The sequence below is a fragment of the Pteropus medius genome, unplaced genomic scaffold (genome assembly GCF_902729225.1).
Source record: "Pteropus medius unplaced genomic scaffold, Ma_sr-lr_union100, whole genome shotgun sequence".
NCBI lineage: Eukaryota > Metazoa > Chordata > Mammalia > Chiroptera > Pteropodidae > Pteropus > Pteropus medius.
Genome location: NW_024356248.1, coordinates 360329 through 380900, shown reverse-complemented (window position 1 = coordinate 380900; position 20572 = coordinate 360329). Strand labels below are relative to the sequence as shown.

At 57.8% G+C, this 20572-nt stretch overlaps 1 protein-coding gene across 1 annotated transcript in view; it reads right to left on the bottom strand.

The window, feature by feature from the left end:
- Positions 1–625: 625 nt before the first annotated feature.
- NRXN2 (neurexin 2) overlaps positions 626–20572 on the bottom strand; it is a 93353-nt gene continuing 73406 nt past the window's right edge. Inside the window, exons 19-23 of the mRNA XM_039860198.1 lie at positions 19202–19291; positions 15550–15875; positions 13119–13205; positions 5669–5774; positions 626–1710 (exon numbers count right to left, since the gene is read on the bottom strand). Coding sequence (XP_039716132.1) covers positions 824–1710; positions 5669–5774; positions 13119–13205; positions 15550–15875; positions 19202–19291 — 1496 coding nt within the window. The 3' untranslated portion in view covers positions 626–823. The remainder of the gene's footprint in view (positions 1711–5668; positions 5775–13118; positions 13206–15549; positions 15876–19201; positions 19292–20572) is intronic.

The following is a 20572-nucleotide window of genomic DNA, read 5'->3' as shown; positions in this document are numbered from 1 at the left end:
TGTCTTTAATATATATCTGCATTTGCCCTTTCCCCTCCCCACCGCCCCCACCCCTGCTCCTCAGCAGCTTCCCCAGCAATGCGTCGCCCGGCAGCCACACCACAACAGAACTGGCCTTCCTGGGCCCAGGCAGTCCTGGGCGGTACCAGGCAGCGCCTCCCCCTGGTGGGCAGGTCAGGGCATCAGAACCACCCACTGCCCCACCCGCCGCCCCCTCCCCGTCACTGGGCCACTCGCCCACCCTCCCGCCCTTCTCCAGCCGACTCTGGAAACCCAAAGGGAAGAAAGGAAGGGAGAAACTAGACACACACAAAAAAAGAAGTGGGAAGGAGGGTGGGGACGGAGAGACACAGCAAGCCTGGAGTGGGGGCTGGAGGGCTTGGAAGAGAAGGAAGGCAGGAGGGACAGAGGGAGGAAAAAGAAAAATTGAGGAAAATTAACGGGACGAGTAGTGGACACTTTACAAAACCCCCAGCCTTCCTTCCCGCCCAACCCCACCAAAATAAAACTACCCCCCTTAAAAAAATAAATCAGCCCGGGGCCGTGAGCACGTGCCCTGCCCGGGAGCGCAGAGCGGAGGGGGCCCGCCAGCCCCGGGGCTGATGGTACCGCGGCCCTGGCAGCAGGAGGAAGCGGACGATCGCGGGGTTTTCCTTTTTTTTTTTTTTCTTTTTCTTTGTTTTTTTTTGCGTTTCCTCTTCGTGAGAGAAGTCTGAGGCAGCCAAGGGAGTGGGTCCCCAGGGCCCTGGCAGGGAGAGGGCCGCACCCTCCTCTCGGGCCCTCCCGGGAGGGGCAGCTGGCAGTGGGGCGCGGTGCCAGGGCCTCAGACGTAATACTCCTTGTCTTTGTTCTTCTTGGCCTTGCTGGGCGTCTTGGGGGCCGCCGGGGCCTTCTCTTTCACCACCGCCCCATTGCTCTGGGCCGAGTTACTGATGTAGTTCCGGCTCTGGTCCACCTGGTAGGAGCCCTCATCGCGGTTGCGGTACTTGTACATGGCGTAGAGGAGGATGAGGATGCAGAGCGCCGCGGCCGCCACGATGCCCACCACCATGCCCGTGGTGCTGCTGGACTCCCGGATCACCTCCACTGCGCCCGGCGGGCCCCGCTCCCCAGGCCCCGTGGGGTTGGCTGTGGGCAGATGGGGGAAGCCGGGGGCGGAGGTCACGCCGGGGCGCAACGGAGGGGGCCTCCGCGGCTCGAAGGACGTGGGGGCCCCGGGCCCCAGGGGTGGGTTCTCCAGCAGGGGCTGCAGCGGGTCTCGGTGGTTCATTTTGCCCGCTGGCAGGTTTGGGGCTGGGGCAGAGGGGACTAGCAGCACCCCAGGGGCGCCGGTGGCCCCATGTGTCCTGAGGTTAGGCCGGGGAGCGGGTTTGCGGGGAGAGAGGAGGGTGGTGCGGTCCGTGACCAGGGGAAAGGTGGTATAAAAGTCCTCGTCGTCCGTGGGGGGGAGGCTGGAGTCAAAGACCTCCCCGGATGCAAAGCCCGAGGCCTCGATGGGCTCTTCGCAGTCGCTGTCGTCCTGCTCAGCCTGGCACGGGCCCCCAGCGGGTGGGCGGCGGGCCGCGGGCGGGGGCAGGGTGTCTTGGGTGGCCCCCACGCCCGTGAGGAAGGGGTAGAAGGTGGGGGGTGGGGGCACGAAGGGGGATCGGGTGGCCACGGGAGGGGGGTCTAAGGAGTCCTCCGTGATAATGGGCAATATTAACTCTCCTCCTAGAACAAGAGAGAGAAGAGAAAAGAGAAGGCGTCAGCGAGGGCCAGGGCGCAGGCGGCCGCCACAGAGAGAGAAACAACAGCCTCACACACCCAAATCGGTTCCAATTGGCTTTGGCGGAGACTAGAGCGGGCTTCGCCCGCCCGCCAGCCGGCCGGAGCACTGCGCTTTAAGCGGGCAGCGGCTGGATGCCCTGGGCACCCCACGCACGGGCTCTGTGGCTCTCTGGGTTTTGGTCTTTTGTTTGTCTTAAGAAACCAAAAGGAACAGAAAGGAAAGGAAATCGAAAAGAAACGGAAAGAAAAACTCTACTGGTTTAAGGCTTTAAAAACAGATACAAGAGCAGCATTTAAACAAACCTAACGACAATATCTTTTAGGGTTTTTTTTTCTAGATATTTCTCTTTTTTTGCTTTTGTTTTTTTTTTTTTTCTTTTGTTTTTAAAAAAGAAGATAGCATACCACGGAATTCAGGCAACTTACATCAACAAATAGGCCGTGTGATTTTAGCATGAAGAAAAAAATTACAAACAGAGCTGTGTAAGCGGGTTCTCCCGGAAAAAAAATAAGAAAAAACAACTTTTCCGCACAACGTTTCCTATCTGTTTGGTATCTCCCTCCCTCGCTCTTCTCTCCCTGGACATCTTGCTTCCTCCTAAATATTCTCTCTCCTCCCTCACCCCTCGTTAAACTAACAAAGCTGAGATCCGCACAGTGCAGGCTGGCAGTGAGGAGCTGTTAGCAGTTGGTGTCAGCATGTAGGGCGGAGGGTGGTCGGTGGGAAGGAGGGCTTGGGGAAGAGGTACGCGAACTGGCAGCTATGTAGCAGTTGCCACAGGGGTAGAGGACTTGGGAGGAGATGGTATGGAAAGGAGCTTTGCAAGTCGGCCATGTGGGGAGGAGAAATTGAAAGTGGGAGGTGACGAGGTCCATGAGGAAGGGTGGGCAAGGAGGAGACAGACACATTGGAGGAGGCTCTTGTCCTCCGGGACTTTGGGAAGGGTGGTGAGAAGCCATGTAGAGGCAGGGAGGTGAGGAGGGGCAGGGAGTGAGTGAGGGAAGGGGCAGGGGCGCATTCCTGAGCTATCCCTAACTCCCCAACTTTCTCTTTTTTCACCCTCCACCTCTGACCCCCACTGACCTTCCCCCCCTCCCCCTCCCCAGAACCCCATGGGCCGCCAAGACCTGGCCAGGGCTTGAGTGCCTCAGCTCTGTGTGTTAAAACAATAATAAAACAACGGAAAGAAGAAGAAATCAAAAAAAGAAAAAAATACATACACAGCCATCTGGGAAGGAGGCACTTGCTAATTTAGGGCCCAGGGGAACTAGTGAGGAAGGCTTTGGGGGTGGTGGGGGGAGTTAGGTCTCTTCTCTCCCTAGGTCTAATAACTGGGGTCCCCTGAACAGAAACTGCAAGTCCCATCAACCCCAAAGAGTGAGAACTACAACTCCCAGTTAGCCCTCAGAGGGGTGTGGACTACAATTCCCATCAGCCCCTGAGACAATAGCTACAACTCTCATCAGCCCACTGGGCCTCCTCTCAAACCAAAGTACCATAACCCACCGGTCGAGGGTGGAAGGAAGCTGGAGTCTAGTTCTAGGAGGCTGGTGTGAGCTAGAGGCTTTCTCTCTAGCTCTCTCTCCAGCACAGCCCAAGCCCTGCCCCCATCTGAATGCTTCTCCCTAGTCTCTGCAGGGCGCGGTCTTCACAGATCACACCACAAGCCCTCCAAGCCCTCCGCAGGAAGCATCCCAGGGCTCCACTGCCAGGTCCCGCCTGACGCACTGCAGCCAGGCCAGCTGCTGTGCTGCTGTTTAAACACCTCCGCTGACCCTCCAGATCACAAGCTCCGGCAATCTGGCAGAGTCATCCTTGGCCTCATGAGCCAACCCCAGCCAAAATCTTGTTATTGAACTTGCAGCTTTGCTGGATTCTTCAGGCTGTTCTTCCCAACAAGCTCCAATCTCCCAATGGGCGGGGACTCACCTGAACCCCAGACTGTGAAGTCCAGGGCCCCTGGCCCTCCGGGGGCTCAGCCACACTGAAACACTTGGCCAAGAGCAGAGAAGCATGTTTTGTGGAGCTGGGACCACCCAACCCAGCTTTCTATGGAAGAGGATGCTGAAATCTGGGGCGGGCAGAACTTCCCAAGGTCACCAGGTATCGGGCTAGGTGAACAAACAGACTGGCCAGTCCCTCTGTGGCTCTTGGTGGTTGGGGAAGGGCTGAGTCTCACCAGGAGCCCGGGAAGGCCTGACTCATCTTCCCCATGCCTATAGTAACCTGCCAGGCAGCTTCTCTTACCTTAACCTGGGAGGCCATGGACATGTTGTCATTAATTCCTGTGTGACTGTGGGCAAGTTTCACTCTCTGGGTCTCAATTTCCTCATCTATAAAATTAGGGTATTGGGCTCCAGGCCCAGGGTGAGGCCAAGGCCTGGCTCTCATGGACCGATGAACATGATTTGTCCTCCCATTCCCATGTGAGCTTACACCCACCAAGGACGGCCCAGCACCCTGGTCCCTGGGTAAGGGACAAATGCAGCTCTCAGCGATGGGGAGGAGGCTAGCAGCCATTGGCATGGTGGCATCTTGGTCCCAATTAAGGTAGGACTCCCCTCCCTGCATGGGCCCTAAACACATCTGGGGTCCTCACTCCTAACCCGCACCATCTGCCTCCTCCTAACCTTTGTCTTCTGCTCAGAACACCTTCCCCCTGGTCTCTGCAGGGCGCGGTCTTCACAGATCTGGTATCTCACTCATCCTTTGAATCTAGCTAAACATCTCCTCTTCCAGGAAGACTAAGTTTGGAATCACTGCCAAGAAAGGCCTAAGGCCCATCTGTCTGTCTCCCAAGCACCCAGCATTGGGCCTGGCACAGAGTGGGGGTTCATTGTGTTTTAACCGGGGAAGGGAAGACATACTCATCAAGCATTTCCTCTGAGGTGGGGGGCGGTGAAAGCCCCTCTTACAGGCTAGAGCAGCTGGGTTCTGAACATCCTTCCTCCCTCCCACCCCCCACCCGTACCCCGTCGGGCAGCAGGCACTGCTGAGAATTCAGCCTGGCAGGAGCCTTGCTTGCTCCACGGGCCCAGCTCTCACTCACATCTTGGCCTGGGCCACCAGTTACTCCTAGAAACTTCAGAATCAAGGCTTATCTTAAGCAGGGCTTGTGGTCCTCAACCAGCTGGCCCCAGCAGAATGCCAGGCCCAGGGCATAGGACCAGGAGGCCCTTGCTGGAGATATATCATGCCCAGGAGAGGCTGATCGGGCTGCTGAGGACACAGACCTTGGCTCCCTCTCCTCTTTCTCACTCCCGGCTAGAACAGAGTGTGGGGGGGCTTCAGGCCTTGGACCGCAGACCAATCCTGCCTGGCCTGAGACTCTCACAACCATTTTGCCCCAACTTGCTGGTATTTTAGGTCCTTGGGACACACAGGTTCCCAGGCTCCACCTGTGCAGTGTCTCCGTCTCCAGAACGCTCCCAGCCCTTTAACCCCCGTTTCTTCTTGGTTTCTATATATTGGGTTTCAGCCTGGCCTATGCTTTTCTGGGGGCTTTCTCTGGGCCTTTATCTGCCCTCTTTGATAGCATCTTCTGAGGGTGTCCAGCCCTCACCCACGGCCCCTACACTGCCACGACTGCCCCTTGGTGCCCCCTGCTCGTGACCCTGCACATCCAACTCCCACACCACTTCCTCCCCACACCCATCACCAAGATATCTCCACACGATAACGTGCTTTGGAGACCCCACGCTGAATTCCTTCCCTGATGCTCACTCGAGCTGGCTTGGCCTCTGTGGCAGACAAGTCACATACAACGTGGGTACTGGGTTTCCCTGGGGTCATACACTGGTCCAGGAATGATCAGGCATGCTGGCCCTGGTGAGAATCTAGCAGGGCCTGGAAGAGGGGTGGACCCCTTAGAGACTCCTGTGAAAGTCCAACTAGGGTCACCCTTCTCGCTCAGCATTTGGGGGTACAGACTCATGAAGATGCTGGTGCCTGGGACGGACTCTGGGTCCAGCTCCACGTCAAGGGTGTACATCGGGATGGGGTACACCTGGGAGTCCGATAAGGACCCTAAGTGGCCTTCCTCTCCTCCCCCACTTCAGGCAGCAGCATTTGGGAAATACGGGTGCACTTATCACAGATGCCACCCACCCTCTGTTCAGAAACTGAATTTCAGTGTATGTTTGTCTCGCTTACTAGAGAGAATTCTATTCTGGCCAAGGACACCACCAGCCATTCCTGACCATCCTTTCTCCCCCAGTTCCCTGCCTCTGGCAGCGACTGGCCCACTAAGCTGAGCCCTTTCTGCCTTGAGGGAACAAAAGACTGATTATAAATCTACCCAAGAACCCCATTCTCTCCCAAACAAAATGTGCCCACCCACAAAGGGGTGTCTAGAACTGAGGCTGCAGCAAGAAGGTCACTAGCCCACAGGGCATTTCAAGTAGATTGGAAGAAAGGCAGCTTCTTGATGTGGCCACAGCTCTGCAGGCACACAACTTGACAAACAGCACCTCTGTGCACAACGGGAGAAAGTTATCCTGTTCTCCTGGTGGACACAGTCCCACTCCAGGGCCCAGGACACGTGGCTCGGCAAGCAGGGCACTGGCTAGATTTCAGCCCTTACTCACCTGTTCCAGCAGAGAGCTTGTGCAACTGTGTACAGTGATCTGAGGGACGGTGCCCCTCGCCCCCACCTCCCCCCGAAACTCCAGCGCAGCAAGGGTGGAGGCAAGGCCAGAGATAGAGGCACTCGTGTGTGCGTGTGCGGGAACACACCCTCTGAGGGTCTGTTTCTGTGCACAGGCATGTCTCTAAGCATGTCTCTAAGCATGTGTGTGCCAGCTGATCTGAACAGACATCTGTACATGCGAGGGAACCTCTGGGCCTGGGCCTGAGCTGGCGTGCAGGTACGCATGCATGGATGTGCCACTGAGAACATGTAAACATGCCACTGAGCACACACGGTGTGCTTCCGGGAACGCCTCCTTCTCTCAATTCATTTTCTCCTTCTCTTGGGCAATGAGACTACATTTCCCAGAATCCCTTGCAATCAGGTGTGGCCATATGTCTGAGCAGTGAGCAGTACTGGCCCACAAAAGCCTCCCATCCTCCAGGTTCTTTTTTCTCCTTCCAGTGACTTTGCAAACCACATGCTGAAAATGGAAGAGCCACAAAATGGAAGGAGCCTAGATTCTCAAGGCACCCCTTGGGGCGGAGCCACCTGCTGGTCAGGAGCACCCAGGTAGGAAATCACCTGAGTGAGAAACTCCCGCTGAGATTTCGGGGTCATCTGTTATAGAAGCGAATGTTCCTTACACAGATACCGCACAGGAAATGGGTGTCGCGAAAGCCTGTGGCATTCGTGTGACAGTCCAAGGAAACGGATTTGGTGGCCGGACCGATGAGGAACCATATAATGCAGCAGCAGGACACTGGGTCCCACCCAGAAAGCGGGCCATGCTGAGGCCGAGGCACTAAGGGAAAGTGCCAGAAAGTCAGGGTGACAGTGCTGACTTTTACTTCCTGGTTTTAGTGACATATTACAAGAAAGAGACAAAATCAGGCAAGAATTAGTAGGTCTGCAAACAGATAAAGGGAACGGAGAGAGCCCAGAAATATGGGGCCAGCGAGTATCCGAAGAGCTACTGCTTCCAGACCCCAAATCACGAGAGAGAAGACTGAAAACGGTTTTGAGGGACAACGGCCCAGGGACACTTCCGCCTGAACAACGGGCTCAGCCTTGCTGCAAGGGTCAGATTAAGGGTATGGCCTCCTCGCCAACGGTTTCAAGACTGCCCTCAAGACAGTCGCCACTAGACTGAGAGACAGGTATGCGGGCAGAGAAACAAAGAAATGAACGGGCTTAAGATGTCTAGGAAAGAACTCTGAGTGTGGTTGTCTGTTTGAAATTTAAAACAACCTCTGGGCCCCCAAATATGCATGAGCAAGAAGTGGGCTGTCAACACTCTAGGGACTCCCAAAGAGGACATTTTCCTAACACCACTTCAGAGATGGTCATGGAGGTTGAGGACCGGGAAGAATCTTCCAGACGGCAGCATCAGGAGCCCAGATAGAGAGTTTCTCCCAGACGGCAGAGGCGAGTTTTAGGATGAGACTTTGCACTGGGCGGCAGAGCCTCGCACACTGTGGCCATGTGCTGGCTGGCTGATCGCCGCCTGCTAGAGGAACCGGAAGCCTCTGCGTGTCTCGTCCTTCTCTTTTTTGAATGGGAGGTGGTTTATTGTGTGGTTGTCTCTGGACCGCCATTGTATTCTGGGTGTGTGTTGGGCTGTGGGCAGTGAAATCAATTATGCTTTTATCTCATGGGTATCCAGACCACACATGAATAAGCAGGAGCCAGGTCTGAACCTGCTGGAGTGGGCCGCCATCTCCCAGACAGCCTCACCTTCAAGATCACTGCCCTAACTAGGTGGGGCTTTGGGGTGTCTCCCTTGCGGAGGGGTAAGTGTGCTCTGGGCGGGGGGCAGGAAGGGTGGAATGGATCATTGCTAACCTAAAGACCAGACCATAGCAAATAAATCTCTGGCTGGTCCCCAAACCTGTTTCTGCTTCCTCCTAGGGGCACAGCAAGGTCATATCTTCCAGCCCTCCTGGAAGCTAAGTGGTGGCCACGTGACTGAGCTCCGAACGGCAGTGGGCAGGAGAGACATGGATCTCTCCCTACCAGGCCTGGCCCGTAAAACCCTCCCCTTCGCGACCCTCCCTGTTCACCCCGTGCCACCGCAACCTAGGAAGTCACCCTGCAAAGATGATGCAGCTTCAAGATGGAAGGAGACTGGGCCTTGAATCAGTGCTCGGGGAAGAGCTGCCCGCCAATCAGGAACATGAGTTTATAACTTTACATGAAGGAGAAATAAATTTCCATGTGTTAAAACCATGACTGTTGTATGGTTCATTTGTTATAGCAACTAGGATCACCTTGAGACACTCTGGAGTCTGAACACATCTGCATCTCTGTGACATTTACCTCTGTAAATGTGTGGGTCTGAGCAAAAGTGTCCATGTGTCTATGGAATTGAGCCTGTGGGCACCTCTGAGGGCCTCATATGCGTGTGCCTGGGGGGATGCCTCAGGAGGGGTGTACACATGTGTGCGAGTGTGCGAGGCTGCTTCCGGGCTCATGTGAATCTGAGTACGTGTGTATGCACCCTTGTGGGTCTGAACATCTGTGTGCTCACTGGTGTGTGGACAAAGAGTCATACATTTTACTGTGTCTGAACACGTCTCCGTGGCCTGAGGGTCTGAGGATGTGTGCCCTCCCACAGGCAGCCACATGGGTACCTCTGAGCATGTGAGTAAGCACACCTGCAGCTGTGAGCGCCTACGTGAGCCAGTGTTGACCTGAGAGAGAGAGTGTGCGTGTGTGTGTGTGTGCGCGCGCATGCACACGGGCACCTCTGTGGGACGGAGCATGTGCATGCATGCCTCCAGGCGCCTGAGCCCGGTGTGCATCTCCAAGCACATGGGCATACGTGCAGGAATGAGCCTCTGTAGGTCTGAATGGAGGCGGGCCCGAGGCTCTAGCATGGGCCGTTGTGAGAGGGAGGGGATGGGTCTGTGAGTCTGACGAATGCACGCATGTGCTCGGAGCCCTGGGTCTGGGCACATGCAGCCTCTGAGAATGTGCACGCATGTTCCCCGCAGGTCTCAGCACACAGGTGCACACAGCACACATGGGCATGCCTCTGTAGGAGTGAGAACACATGTGACACCCAAGAACACCCCTTTGAGGATGTGCGTGCATCTTGGTGGATGTGAACATATATAATGTACAGGTGACTGTAGGTCTGAGTTTGTGTGTACACTTGAGTGGAGTTGTGACACATGCATTTCTGTGAGCCTGTGCACCTCCCCGAATTCATGTCATGCACGTGTGCATGTGTGCATCTGTGCCTCAATGGCTCTGAGCACACGTGTGTACATACTCAAGCCTGAACGTACATGTGCACTGTGAGTGAAATATGCAAGTGCTTCTATAAGTCTGAGCATGTGCATGTGATTCTGAGCATCTGGTGTGTGCCTCAATGGACGTATGTGTGAGTGAGCCTCCGTGGGGTTGCACATGCAAACGCCTTGGTGCATTTAAGACACACTGCATGTGTGAAGCTTTGTGCGGCTGAGCACATATGTAAGTGTGAAACTCTGTGGGTCTGAGCAAGTGGGCACCTGGGAGTCCACACCTGTATGCACGTATAGTTAGAGCTCTAAGCACACCCGTGTGCCTCTGTGAGACTGCGCATGTGTGTATGCGTTTGCGCTGCTGTCAGTTTCAGCAGCCGTTCTGTGCATACAGATTTCTGGGGCTCTGAGTACGTCGTGTGTGTTTCTTAAGGTCTAAGCATGTGTGAGCCTCTGTTGGTCTGGGCACAAATGGCACGTGCTCTTCTAAGTTTGAATGTGCATACCTGTGGAAGTGGGCACATGGGTGAGCTTGCTGGGAGGTCCGTAAACGTGCATGTGGATGTACGTGTGCGTGCCTCTGGTCAGATACGTGTGTGCATACAGACATATGTGCATACAGATGTGTGTCTCTGGGGGTCTGAGCCTGGTGTGCACATCTGTGTGTCTCAACAGATACAAACTCAGATACCTACAGGGGCCAGGACCGTACACCATGTGTGGGCCAGGCTGGCTGAGCCAGCAAGGGGTGGCGGGTCATATTACCAACTATGCAGTGCCCAGCCCCCTAAAGGCACTCCCACGCACAGGAATTTAAACGCCGTGTCCGTTTTTGGCCAGGTTGCCAACCTCAGGTAAAGTAATTGTGTTAGATGATGGTCTCACCAAGGTGGGGGAGGGGCTATGGAGGCTGGGGCCTGTGGAGGGGTCCAGGTCATGGGGGACGAGGAGGCGGGGAGCAGGGATGAGCCCAGGCCTCACACCTGGACCCAGAGAGGAGGGTCTGGAAGGTGGGAGAGATGCAAATGCTCTGGGCTCAGACCCTGGGCAGCCCCTCTAACACCGACCCTGGAGCCCAAGGAGGCCTGGCCTCTGCTAGAGAAAAAGCCCCCTGTCCTGGGGGCAGAGCGGGGACACCAAGTAGCGGGTGGCATGGTCTAGATAAGCCTGGGGGATGCCGGAGTCATCTTGGTCCTTGCCTGGCCTCCCACCAGGATAAGAATCCAACTTTAAGCATTTCAAGTGGCACGAATGTGAAAGTACAAATGTGGGGGACAGCTGTGGCTTCTGTCAGTTTCCTCTGGGGGCTCAGGCGAGCACTCTGCCTTCCTGCACCCTTATTTTTAAAGCTGGGTACCAGGCTGGCCCACCGACCTCTCCAAATTCCTCTTCCACCCTCCATCCTCCCATCATGTACTTGGCCCTTTTCCCAGGAAGATCTGCCCAGCGATCAGTGTGGCCACTTAGGCTCCTCCCTTCGCTCCCTTCTCCCACGCCGGGCTCCTAACGAAATCTGGGGCTGGGGGCAGGGGAGGGCTGAGGGGTGTGGGGATGGGGCTGGGGCTGGGGCTGGGAAGCTGGAACCTCGGCTGACAGAGCGTGGCCCTGGTGTGGCCCAGTGCGTGCTGCTCGTCTCTGCGTGGTGGCCATCTGGGGCCCAGGGAGAGCAGACCTCTCACCCAGGAGCTCCCATCCCAGTGTTGAGCACGGTGACATGCATTAGAACATATGTTGTGGGGCCAAGCAGCACCCTTTCCTCATGACCCACACAGCCCCTTATCCTCAGAGCCCTATCCCGGGGCTCCGCTGGGGCCATCCATCACGGCCACTCTGGCAGGCCTGGGCTAGAGTCTGCTGTGTGCACGCACCCTCGGGAAATCCCAGGAAGTGACCAGTCAGAGGGACAGAGCGGAGAGAAGGCGGAGTGCTGTGTTGAAGGGGCCGGAGGCCCCGAGCCTCCCGAAGGAGTGCGGGGGTGCGCTCCTGAGTCCCGATCCTGAGATGGAGGGAGCACCCCTGAGCAGAGGGGCCCCCACAGTGGAGGGTGTCTGTTCTAGAAAGCACAGGCCCTTGGCTGTGGACAGGGAGGCTTTTCCAGCCCAGCAGCCCAAGCTCCCCCAGTGCCTCAAGGCCCAGGACCACTGGAAAGGCCCCCCGCAGGTTTGGTCTACTCAGGGGACACAGAGGACAGTCGGGCCTCAGCTTCTGGGTCTGGAGGCCTGCGCCCTAGGAACCTCCCGTCCTCGGTCTCTGGAACCTGAGCCTCTGCCCCAAGAATCCACAGTCCTGGCTCCAGCCACAGTCCTTCCACGCTTCCAGCCCGCCCTTAGCTTGAGCGTCCCCTCTGGGGAGAGCAGACCCCTCAGGCCCACACTCGAGGTCAGAGTCACAGGGTGCATCCAGGTCACACTGCCTACCTCGGCTACCACGTCACCTCGCCGGCCCTACAGGTACCTGCCGCAACCTCCAGCCTTCTGGTGCCAACAGCCCAGGTGCCACTCACTGCACGGTAACGGGGAAAAGTCTCTGGGACCCCAAGCATGGGAATGTCTGCTCTCACGGGCTCGTCCAGGCTACCCCCGAGGCCCACGCTCCCTGCTGGGAAATCTGGCCACCCCCAGTCCTTCCTCCACCCTCACTGCCAACCTCAAACACCAGGACCTCAGCTCCTCTTGGCCACCCACTCGGATGAGCGAATCCTCCAGCCCCTGCGCCACTCCCCACCCCACGCTTCTCAGGTGGCCCTCAAGGCTCCCCCTCGACTACAGCTGGAAGGAGCAAGTAGGGGCCTGGAATGTCACCTCTCAGGATGCCTTCCCTCCCAGCCCTGCTCTCCAATGATAGCAACTCTCCTATGAGAAATCTGGGCCAGATCTCAGGTCCCAATCTCCCCAGGGGACCACGCGGCTGACCAAGAGGTACCTCCCACCCAGCTCACTGCTGGGCAGCTACTGCCCCAGCCTGGCCTGGCAGCCCGGGCAGAAAGTCCAGCCGCCACCCTGAGACCGGGGATGAGGAGGGTTCCTCCTCCGCTAGTGACCAAGAGAACACCAGGCCCAGGGGCTGATGGGAGTTGTAGTTCTGGACCAAAGAGCTGATGAGAGTTGTCGTTCCTAAACCTGCATTCCCCATCCTCCCTCCTCCAGGACTCATGGGAGCTGCAGTTACTCATCTTTCTAGGGAAAAGTCTCTCTCTTTCCCTCCCAGCATCCCTTGGCCCTCAACTCCAAGACCCCAAGCTAAGGACCTCACTAGTTCTGAGGGCTGGGGCACTAAAAGGCCAGAAACTGCCTCACCAGAGGGCATTCGTGGGGCCTGGGGGTTGGGGGAATGGCAGAATGGGAGAGGGGCTATCGGGGAAAGCTAAGGCCTGGCAGCAGGCCTCTTGGGCTTGGGCCGGGTGGCAGGGCTGGTCGCCCCTCCCATCAGCGTCGCAGTGGGCCCCGGGGCAGGAGGGGGGAAAGGCACTCACCAGGCCACTGGGCTCGCCTCCTCCAGGTCCTGCGTCATGTTTGTTCCCGGACCTTTCGGCCGAGAGAGCCACCAGGTCATCTGTGTTCTGGGGGTGAGAGGGGGGGTGGGGAAAGGCCAGGGTGCCAGGGGGCGGGTCAGGAGATCCCGCGGCCACCTCCTGAGGTATGGCACGGCGCAGGGGACGGGGCCCTGGGCTGAGACACGTGCCCTGGTCCATGCCCCAGCTGTCTCATCACTTGGTGGGCAACCAGGGCCTCTGCTTCCCCTGGTGCAAAGGGAGACTGAACAGCGCCAGCCCTGCACTGGCTCCCCGTCACTCCTGGGGATCCATGAGGCAGCGGCATGTCCGGACACTGGGGAGATGGACTCCGGACCTGGGGCCTCAGAGCTGGAGCGAGGGGACCCAGAGACATCAGGAGACAAGACACAGGAGCCCCTGGGGGCTAGCATGGGCAGAGAAGGGAAGCAGGACCTGGGGGTTTTCCTGGCTCCAGCCTCACTACCCCATCACCCTCATCTCTCTCCCAACCCCCTTTCAGGAGCCCGGGAACCAGGCTGCACACGATAATTAGGGCTGTGGTTGTCATGACAACAGGAGTCGACTTTGTCAGCATTTTCTCTCCTCCTGATTGCAAAGAAAGAGAATCTTCAAGCTGAGTGAGTCTAAGGGGGCAGCGCTCAGGGAGTGTTAGGGAAGGGACCCACGTGGGGGAAACCCATCGTCCGGGCAGGAAGGGAGCCCAAGAGACTGCGGGGTGTGGGGAGAGGGCCCAGCTGAAGGTCAAGGATGGGAGAAGTATGGGGCGGGGAAGGGGGGAAAAAGTCACATCCTGCCTCTTCCCCACGGATCTTCAGACACTCTGCTCTCACCCAAGGCCTAGAGGACCCGTCTTCATCCGGATCCTTGCCCCCTCTGCTCCAGCCTCCCCTACAGGGGCTTCTCCAGCACAGCCATGACGTCTCGGAGGCCCGCCCCTCTCTTCCACCTGATGGTCTTGCCCATCATCCTCCCACTGAACCTGGAAGGCTATTCTGGCCTGAGTTTGGAGGGCACTGGGCATGGTGGGTGCCCAACCCTGGGTAGAGCCAGGCCTTTCTCCCAGGGCTCCCCGTTCCTCGGAGCAGGGCCTGGCATTCAGGTCCCCTCAGCTCTCTTGGCAGTGAAGGTAGAGGGGAGGGGACTCAGGCTTATCTTTCTTGCCTGGATAAACCTGTCAGCCAGTCCCAGGCTCCCTGAAGCACAGACTGGCAGAGGTGAGGGGACCTGGAGCTCACCGAGCCCAGCCCTCATTTACAGATGCTGAAGGCAGGCTGGTAGTGGAGGCAGGACACATCCCCGTGACTGCCCCCAGACCCTTCCCTCAACTTGGGAGGACAGAGGTCCCTCCAGGCTCAGAGGCCCGACAGCCATTGGTGACGGGGGACAGAAGTAGCTTGGGCAGAGGGGGCAGGGTGACTAAGCAAGGTCCAATGTGCCAGGTATGAGCCCTCCCTGGACCAATAATCAATCTTTGGTGGCAGCAACAAGAAAATTCAGCCAGGCCCCCAGGCTGCGTCGGTAAGTCACACATGCCGATAGCTTTGGCCACCAGGGAATCAGGCCTATCCTTCCCCAGGGAGCATTCCCCAGGTGCAGCTCCCTCCGGGGCTCACCTGGGTACCAGAGAAGATAAACTCAGATCACCTGGGCTTGACTGGACCCAGGGGCAGCACCTGAGCAGGTGGGGCTGGCACCAAGGAGGGTAAAGCACTAGCGGACTATCTGTAGTGACACCCCCTTAAACCCACACCGAGGACACTCAGGCGAGCTGCATGGTGGCACCTGCTCAAAGTCACACGGAAAGGACTTGTGAAGGCAACAGATTGGACTTGCAGTCCCATTGCAGGGCCTCCAGCAACCAGGGAGAGGCTGCTCTGGGCCTCCAGCAGCCTCCAGAGAGGGGCTGCCACCGCCAGCTGAGCCTCTAGCCCCTCCAGTGCTGTCACCTCTGTGCCTTACCCAGAGCAATGCCACCACGGTTCCATCTGTCTCCCACTTGCTGGCCACACAGCACTAGTCATGGCTTTCATTAGGGGGTGGGCAGAGGGGGCCATTCCAGCCTCACCCCCAGTCCAGACTTCTTCCCTCTTATGTGGGTGGTCTTCTCTGGTCTAGCTAGGGTGCCGAACTGTCCCTCAACTCTGAGAATGGCCCCCTAGAAATAGTGGCTGCCTCCACATCTACGACATCTCTGGTCACCAGGGAAGAGGACGCTTCATAAACAGACCTCGCCCGCCTCACCTGAACCATCACGACGACCGGGAGAGCGACTTCCAGGATCCCACCGGACCCCTCGGACCCTCCCCCGGTGCCATGGGTGCCATGCACACATCAGCTCTGTCCTCCGCCTGCAGCCCCACCCCCCATCCGCCAGGCAGAGGGGCCTCACCTGGGCGGTGCTGTCCCTCAGCGTGGGGGAGCGGCCCCGGCGTGTGGTGGTGGTGGCCATGGTGGTGGTGGTCTCCATGATGGTGGTGGCCATGTCGGCCAGCAGGGTGGTGGCCGTGGTCTCCGCACTGAGCAGCACGGACGGCCCCTCCCCTACCAGGCGCAGGTGGCCCTCGGTCCGCACATTGGGGTCGCTCTCGGCGGCCAGCGCCAGCACCTTGAGCCCATTGTAGTAGAGGCCGGACACCTGGCCCTGGAAGGGGCGGCCCTGATCCCGGCCCCCGATCTTGATGGCGGCCTGGCTGTTGAAGATGGTCAGCTGGCGGCCTGGGGTGCAGGGAACGGGCAAGGGTGACAGACAGAGGAGGGACAGAAGGCGGTGGGGGTGGGGAGAATGGAGGATCCGGGGGAGGAAAAGAGTCGAAGTGAAACCAGTGGGGGCGGAGGATGAGGAGGGGGCAGACACCAAAGGGAAAGTCCTTGTCAGCCACAGCCCCCAGCCCAGCCAGGTGGGGACCCGAGGGGGGAGGGAACCCAGGGCACGCGTGGGCCGGGAAGGGAGCCAGCTCCCCACCCTCCCCACCATGCTCATGCCTCGGGCCGTCCCATCCCCCCCTCCTCTCCTCCAGGGGCATCGCGTCCCCCTTCTTTCCCTTCTCTCCATTCGACCCCCACCTTCTCCCTCGGCTTCCCCAAGCATCCCATGCCCGGTGTCCAGCCCCGAGCCACGAAGCCCTCAGAAGCAGCAGACAGAGGAGACAAAGAGGTAGAGACAGAGGAGACAGACCGCCGGGCTGAGCGGTCAGTGCGCATCAGGGCAGAGAGGGAGGGAGACCGAGGGGCGGCCGGACAGTGCGTGGGAGGAGGACGGCGTGCGTGAGGGTGGGAGCAGCCACGCGGACCTCGTTCTGCCCTCCGAGCCCTGGCCAGGCTCCCCGCTCTCCTCCTCCCCTCCAGGATCAGGCCCCCAAGAGCGGAGGCCTTCCTCCCCAACAGGATGTGCAAGCACAGAGATGGAAAATGTTAAAGGGACCTTTCTTCGCTCGCTGACAGCCAAAATAACCACTCCAGCTCCAATCTCGCTCCTCACTCAGCAGTTACACCTCCAAATCCCCACCTGGGTGGGGTTTGACCGTTTGGTTTGGTTTTAATGAATCTGGGGGTCGGTTTAACCCTCTGAGTTTGTTGCTTTGGTTTGGTTTTTAGAAAAGATATTTATTATGTTTAAGTTTAGATTTAACTTTGGTTTTGGTGTTGCTTATTTTGGGGAGGGAGGGGGGCAGAGGAAGTACTACTTGGCCCCCTGCTCCCTGGGACCTTTAGCTGCTGGTGTTGGGGGGTTTAAGACCTGGCTTAGCCCTTGTTAGCCTCTGGTTAGTGCCTCGTTAAAGATCTGGTTTAGAGTTAGGTGCCTGTGAGCCCCACCCCCAGAACCTGGGCTGAGGACAGTCCAACTTGTGAAACCCACACTCTCTTTGGAAACAGGAGTCCCCTGGGACACCTGCCCTTCTGTCGTCCTCTGGCCGATGACCGGCCATAGATGTGTCTGCTCAGCCCCTCCTCTCAGCCTCCCCTCCTCCCCCAGCACCCTCCCGCTGTCCAGCACCTCACTCAGCCCTGGAGCAACCTCCCCATCTTACAAATAGGGGAGCTAGAGCCCAGGGGAGCTGAGAACCAGTGAGTGGGAGCTGGACGTCAGACCCAGGGAGGCCCTGGATGGACCGCCATGTCCACGTTCACTCCCAGGCACAAGAATGATGAGAAAAACGAAGGGGAGAAGGTTTGCAGCCATCAAACGAGTTTGGGAAGCAAACATTTTCACGGCTAAACCACAGGTTTCTTTCTCATGGGACTTCTCAGAGCCTTTATCAAACCAATGTCCCTGTGCCTCTCCAAGAGGAAGAAACGGGGTTTGGCATTTCCCCAGCTCATTCCACAAGTCTCTTCCTTGTGAAGCATCTCATGGGACTTACACTTCACAAGACGTGTTTTGGAACTGGAAAACTGATGCATTCAGTACCTATGAGCACCTACCATATGCCAGGTGCTGACAGTGAAATAACCCCTCCGAGGGTGCCCACATCTTGTTCTCCAACACTTTCCCGCTGCTTGTTTCATCTCCCCCTCACAGTGCCCCCCGTGAGGTAGGCTGGGCGGGGATCACTGTCACTGTCCTCCCCAGGAGGGACCTGAGGCTCAGGGAGGGGAAGCCTCGACCGACCGAGGCCACCCCTCGGTTAGTCCCTCCTTCCACAGTCAAAGAAATACTGGAATATTTAACCCACTCCTTCGCTTTCTAGAAGAGGAAATCAAGGCCTAACGAGAAGGTGTGACCCCGCAGCTGGTGAAGGACAGACACCTGGGGCTCCAAGTCACCTACCCAAGCTCCTCCCCGAACTGGACCACGAGTCCTGCCCCACCCCACCCCCACCCTCCGCCTGGGCCTATCCTGCTCCCTCTACCCTTGGGGTCACAAGTTGTCCCAGCCTCAGCCCAAGCTGCTCCCTTGGCCTCTCTGATTCCATGAGAGGGAGGTGGGTCATGGAGACAAAGCTACATAGGTTAACGAACTTGGCCCCTGCGGCCCCACCTGCCATGAACTCCTCAAAGGGTTAAAGTTCACCCCGCTGGAGAGAGCAACCCAGTGTGGCTGGGGGCTGCAGGTTTTAGCGATGTCTGTTACAGTCCCTTTAACTTTTTGTCCTGTTACGGATTTATCACATCTGGTTATCAGCATGTTTAGTCCCCGCTGGCTGTGTGGGGGCTGGAAGTGACATTTGGGGGTTTTAGTTGGGGAAGGCCCCAATGGACATTTAAAAGCACAGTTATCAGCTGATTAGGTGGAAGTTTAACAGTTCTACGTCCCCCCTAGAGTTTAGCCTTAGAGGTACAGAGCTCGCCCCCTCTCCAAAGGGAATGGGATGGCTTTGCCCTTGGCCCCAACTTCCCTTGGTGACAAGTGGCCTTTTCCCTCACACCCAGGAGCACCTCACTACACGCAGCCTCTTCGCAGGCCTGCTCTGTCTTCCTCCTCGGCTCAGGAGGCACTGAAACCCTCGTGAGTCGTGAGTCGGCCACTTCTTCCCCTCTCCCCTAGTCCCCACACCCCCACCCCAAACTCCGCTAGTTCTGAGGGGCCTTCTGGGCCACGGTGGGCCCATTCCAGAGAGAGGAGCCCCACAGCCACTCTCTTGGGGGGCCTGTTTCCAGTAGGACCTGAGGCTTCCACTCTCCTTTTTTTTCTCCTCAGATGACCCTGGTGAAGCCTTCCTACCCTCCTTCGGGTTTCGGACCCAGCTTCTCACGCACTTGAGCCTCAGCGGGCCTTGTGCAAAACCTCTGGGCCGACCCCGCCTCCCAGCCTGCACTCCCGGACCCGTTCAGGAAGCTCATGGATTTTCCCGGTCTCATCCTAGGTTTAGAAAGGGAAGAGAACTCTTCTAGGAAAAAACCCCCTGTCCCTGCCCCAAGCTACCACTCTAAACGACAGGGCTCCCTGACTACAGAGGGGGGGGGGGGCGGGAGGGGGGGCATCATCCCTTCTCTAGGGGGCGGGCGATGGGGAAGGCACGGATGGGGAAAGAGAGAGCTCTGCACCTTTAAGATAGTGTTTTTAAAGTTAATTAATTAATTAATTAATTCTGGTTAATTACCTTTGTCGAGCAGCCACTCATCTACTACTCGACCAAGCCGGTAGGGGATTCTCTGTCTAGCAATCGCCAGGCGCTCGTTATCAAAGTTTCCTTGGAAAAGTTTAGAAAGACAGTAGGTTTCTCAGGCAGCGAAGTCCAAAGGAGTTAGAAAAGCAATTACGCATTTCTCAGGAGACTCAGAGTAAGCAGCGGCATCCAACGGAAAGGGGGAGGGTCGACCCCAGGCGGGAGAAGAAACGTGGTCCCTCGTCCTCCCATCCCCTCCCTAGGCTCCCATCCAGAGCCAGCCCCACCCTGGGGGGGGCCGGAGCGACCCAAAGAAAAAGAGGGACAAAGAAGAAAAGGGAAGGGGAGTGAAAGAAAGGGCAGCTGGAAGGTCAAAGGTCAGAGGTTAAACAGGTTTATCTGTGCTCAAGCTGTTGGCCCGGCTTCCTTCCCCAACCCAGAGTGGGGCAGTGGGCAGGAGGGGCGTTTACATGGGGTTTAAGTTCGGGGAGTGGAGGCACGCAGCTGACACGTGGTTACTGGTTTAGAGGTGGTTTAGAAGTGGAGAGGATGGGTTGGCGGGGGGTTTATGAGGCATTTACAGGGGGTGGCCCGGCACACGCGTTTAACAGTGAATTTAAACCACTTCTCCAAGCTGTCTCAGCTCCCTTCACCCTCCATACCCTCCCGTCCCCTCATTCCACCCCACACTCCCCCAGCCCACCACCAGCTTCGGCCCTGATCCACCGCCCACCCCTTCCACCCGCCGCAGGCTCCCAAGCCCACCACTGCTCTGGCTGCAGGCACGTCCGTGTCTCACCCTGGCCAGTGGCCCCTGTCTACCAGCAGCACTACAGGTGACCTCACAGGTGGCCCCTGGTGCGGCAGCCGGATCGGCCCCCAGCAGCCCCACACCCCCTCTTCCCTTCTCTCCAGTCACCCCAGCACCATCTCGCCTCTTCTTCCACCCCCTTTGCCCACCCAGGGTTCCCTCCCTACAGGCACCCCCAGCCCTCCTCTGCCTGCTGGAGCCTCGCTCTCCTCCCCCATCTCAGCTCTAGTCCAAAACCTTCAGACTCTTATCTGCTCAGGTCCCCTCTCCTCTCTGCCGTTGGCCCAGCCCTGCTCCTGACACCCTCTCACTCACAAGCCTTTCTCCTTCAGGCTCTGCCCCCCACAATTCCTAACGCCCACCTTCTCAATCCTCTGCCGGTCATCTGGATATGCACCTGTTCCTTTCTCCACTCACCATTCTGTAGGCCCTGGAGACAGGGAAGGAGGACGTGTGTCTGTGTGTATCTGTGTGTGTCTACGAGTCTGCGGACAGGGGTCTGTCAGTGTGCCTGGGAGTTCCGTGTGCTCCTCCCGCATCCATGAGCTGTGGGT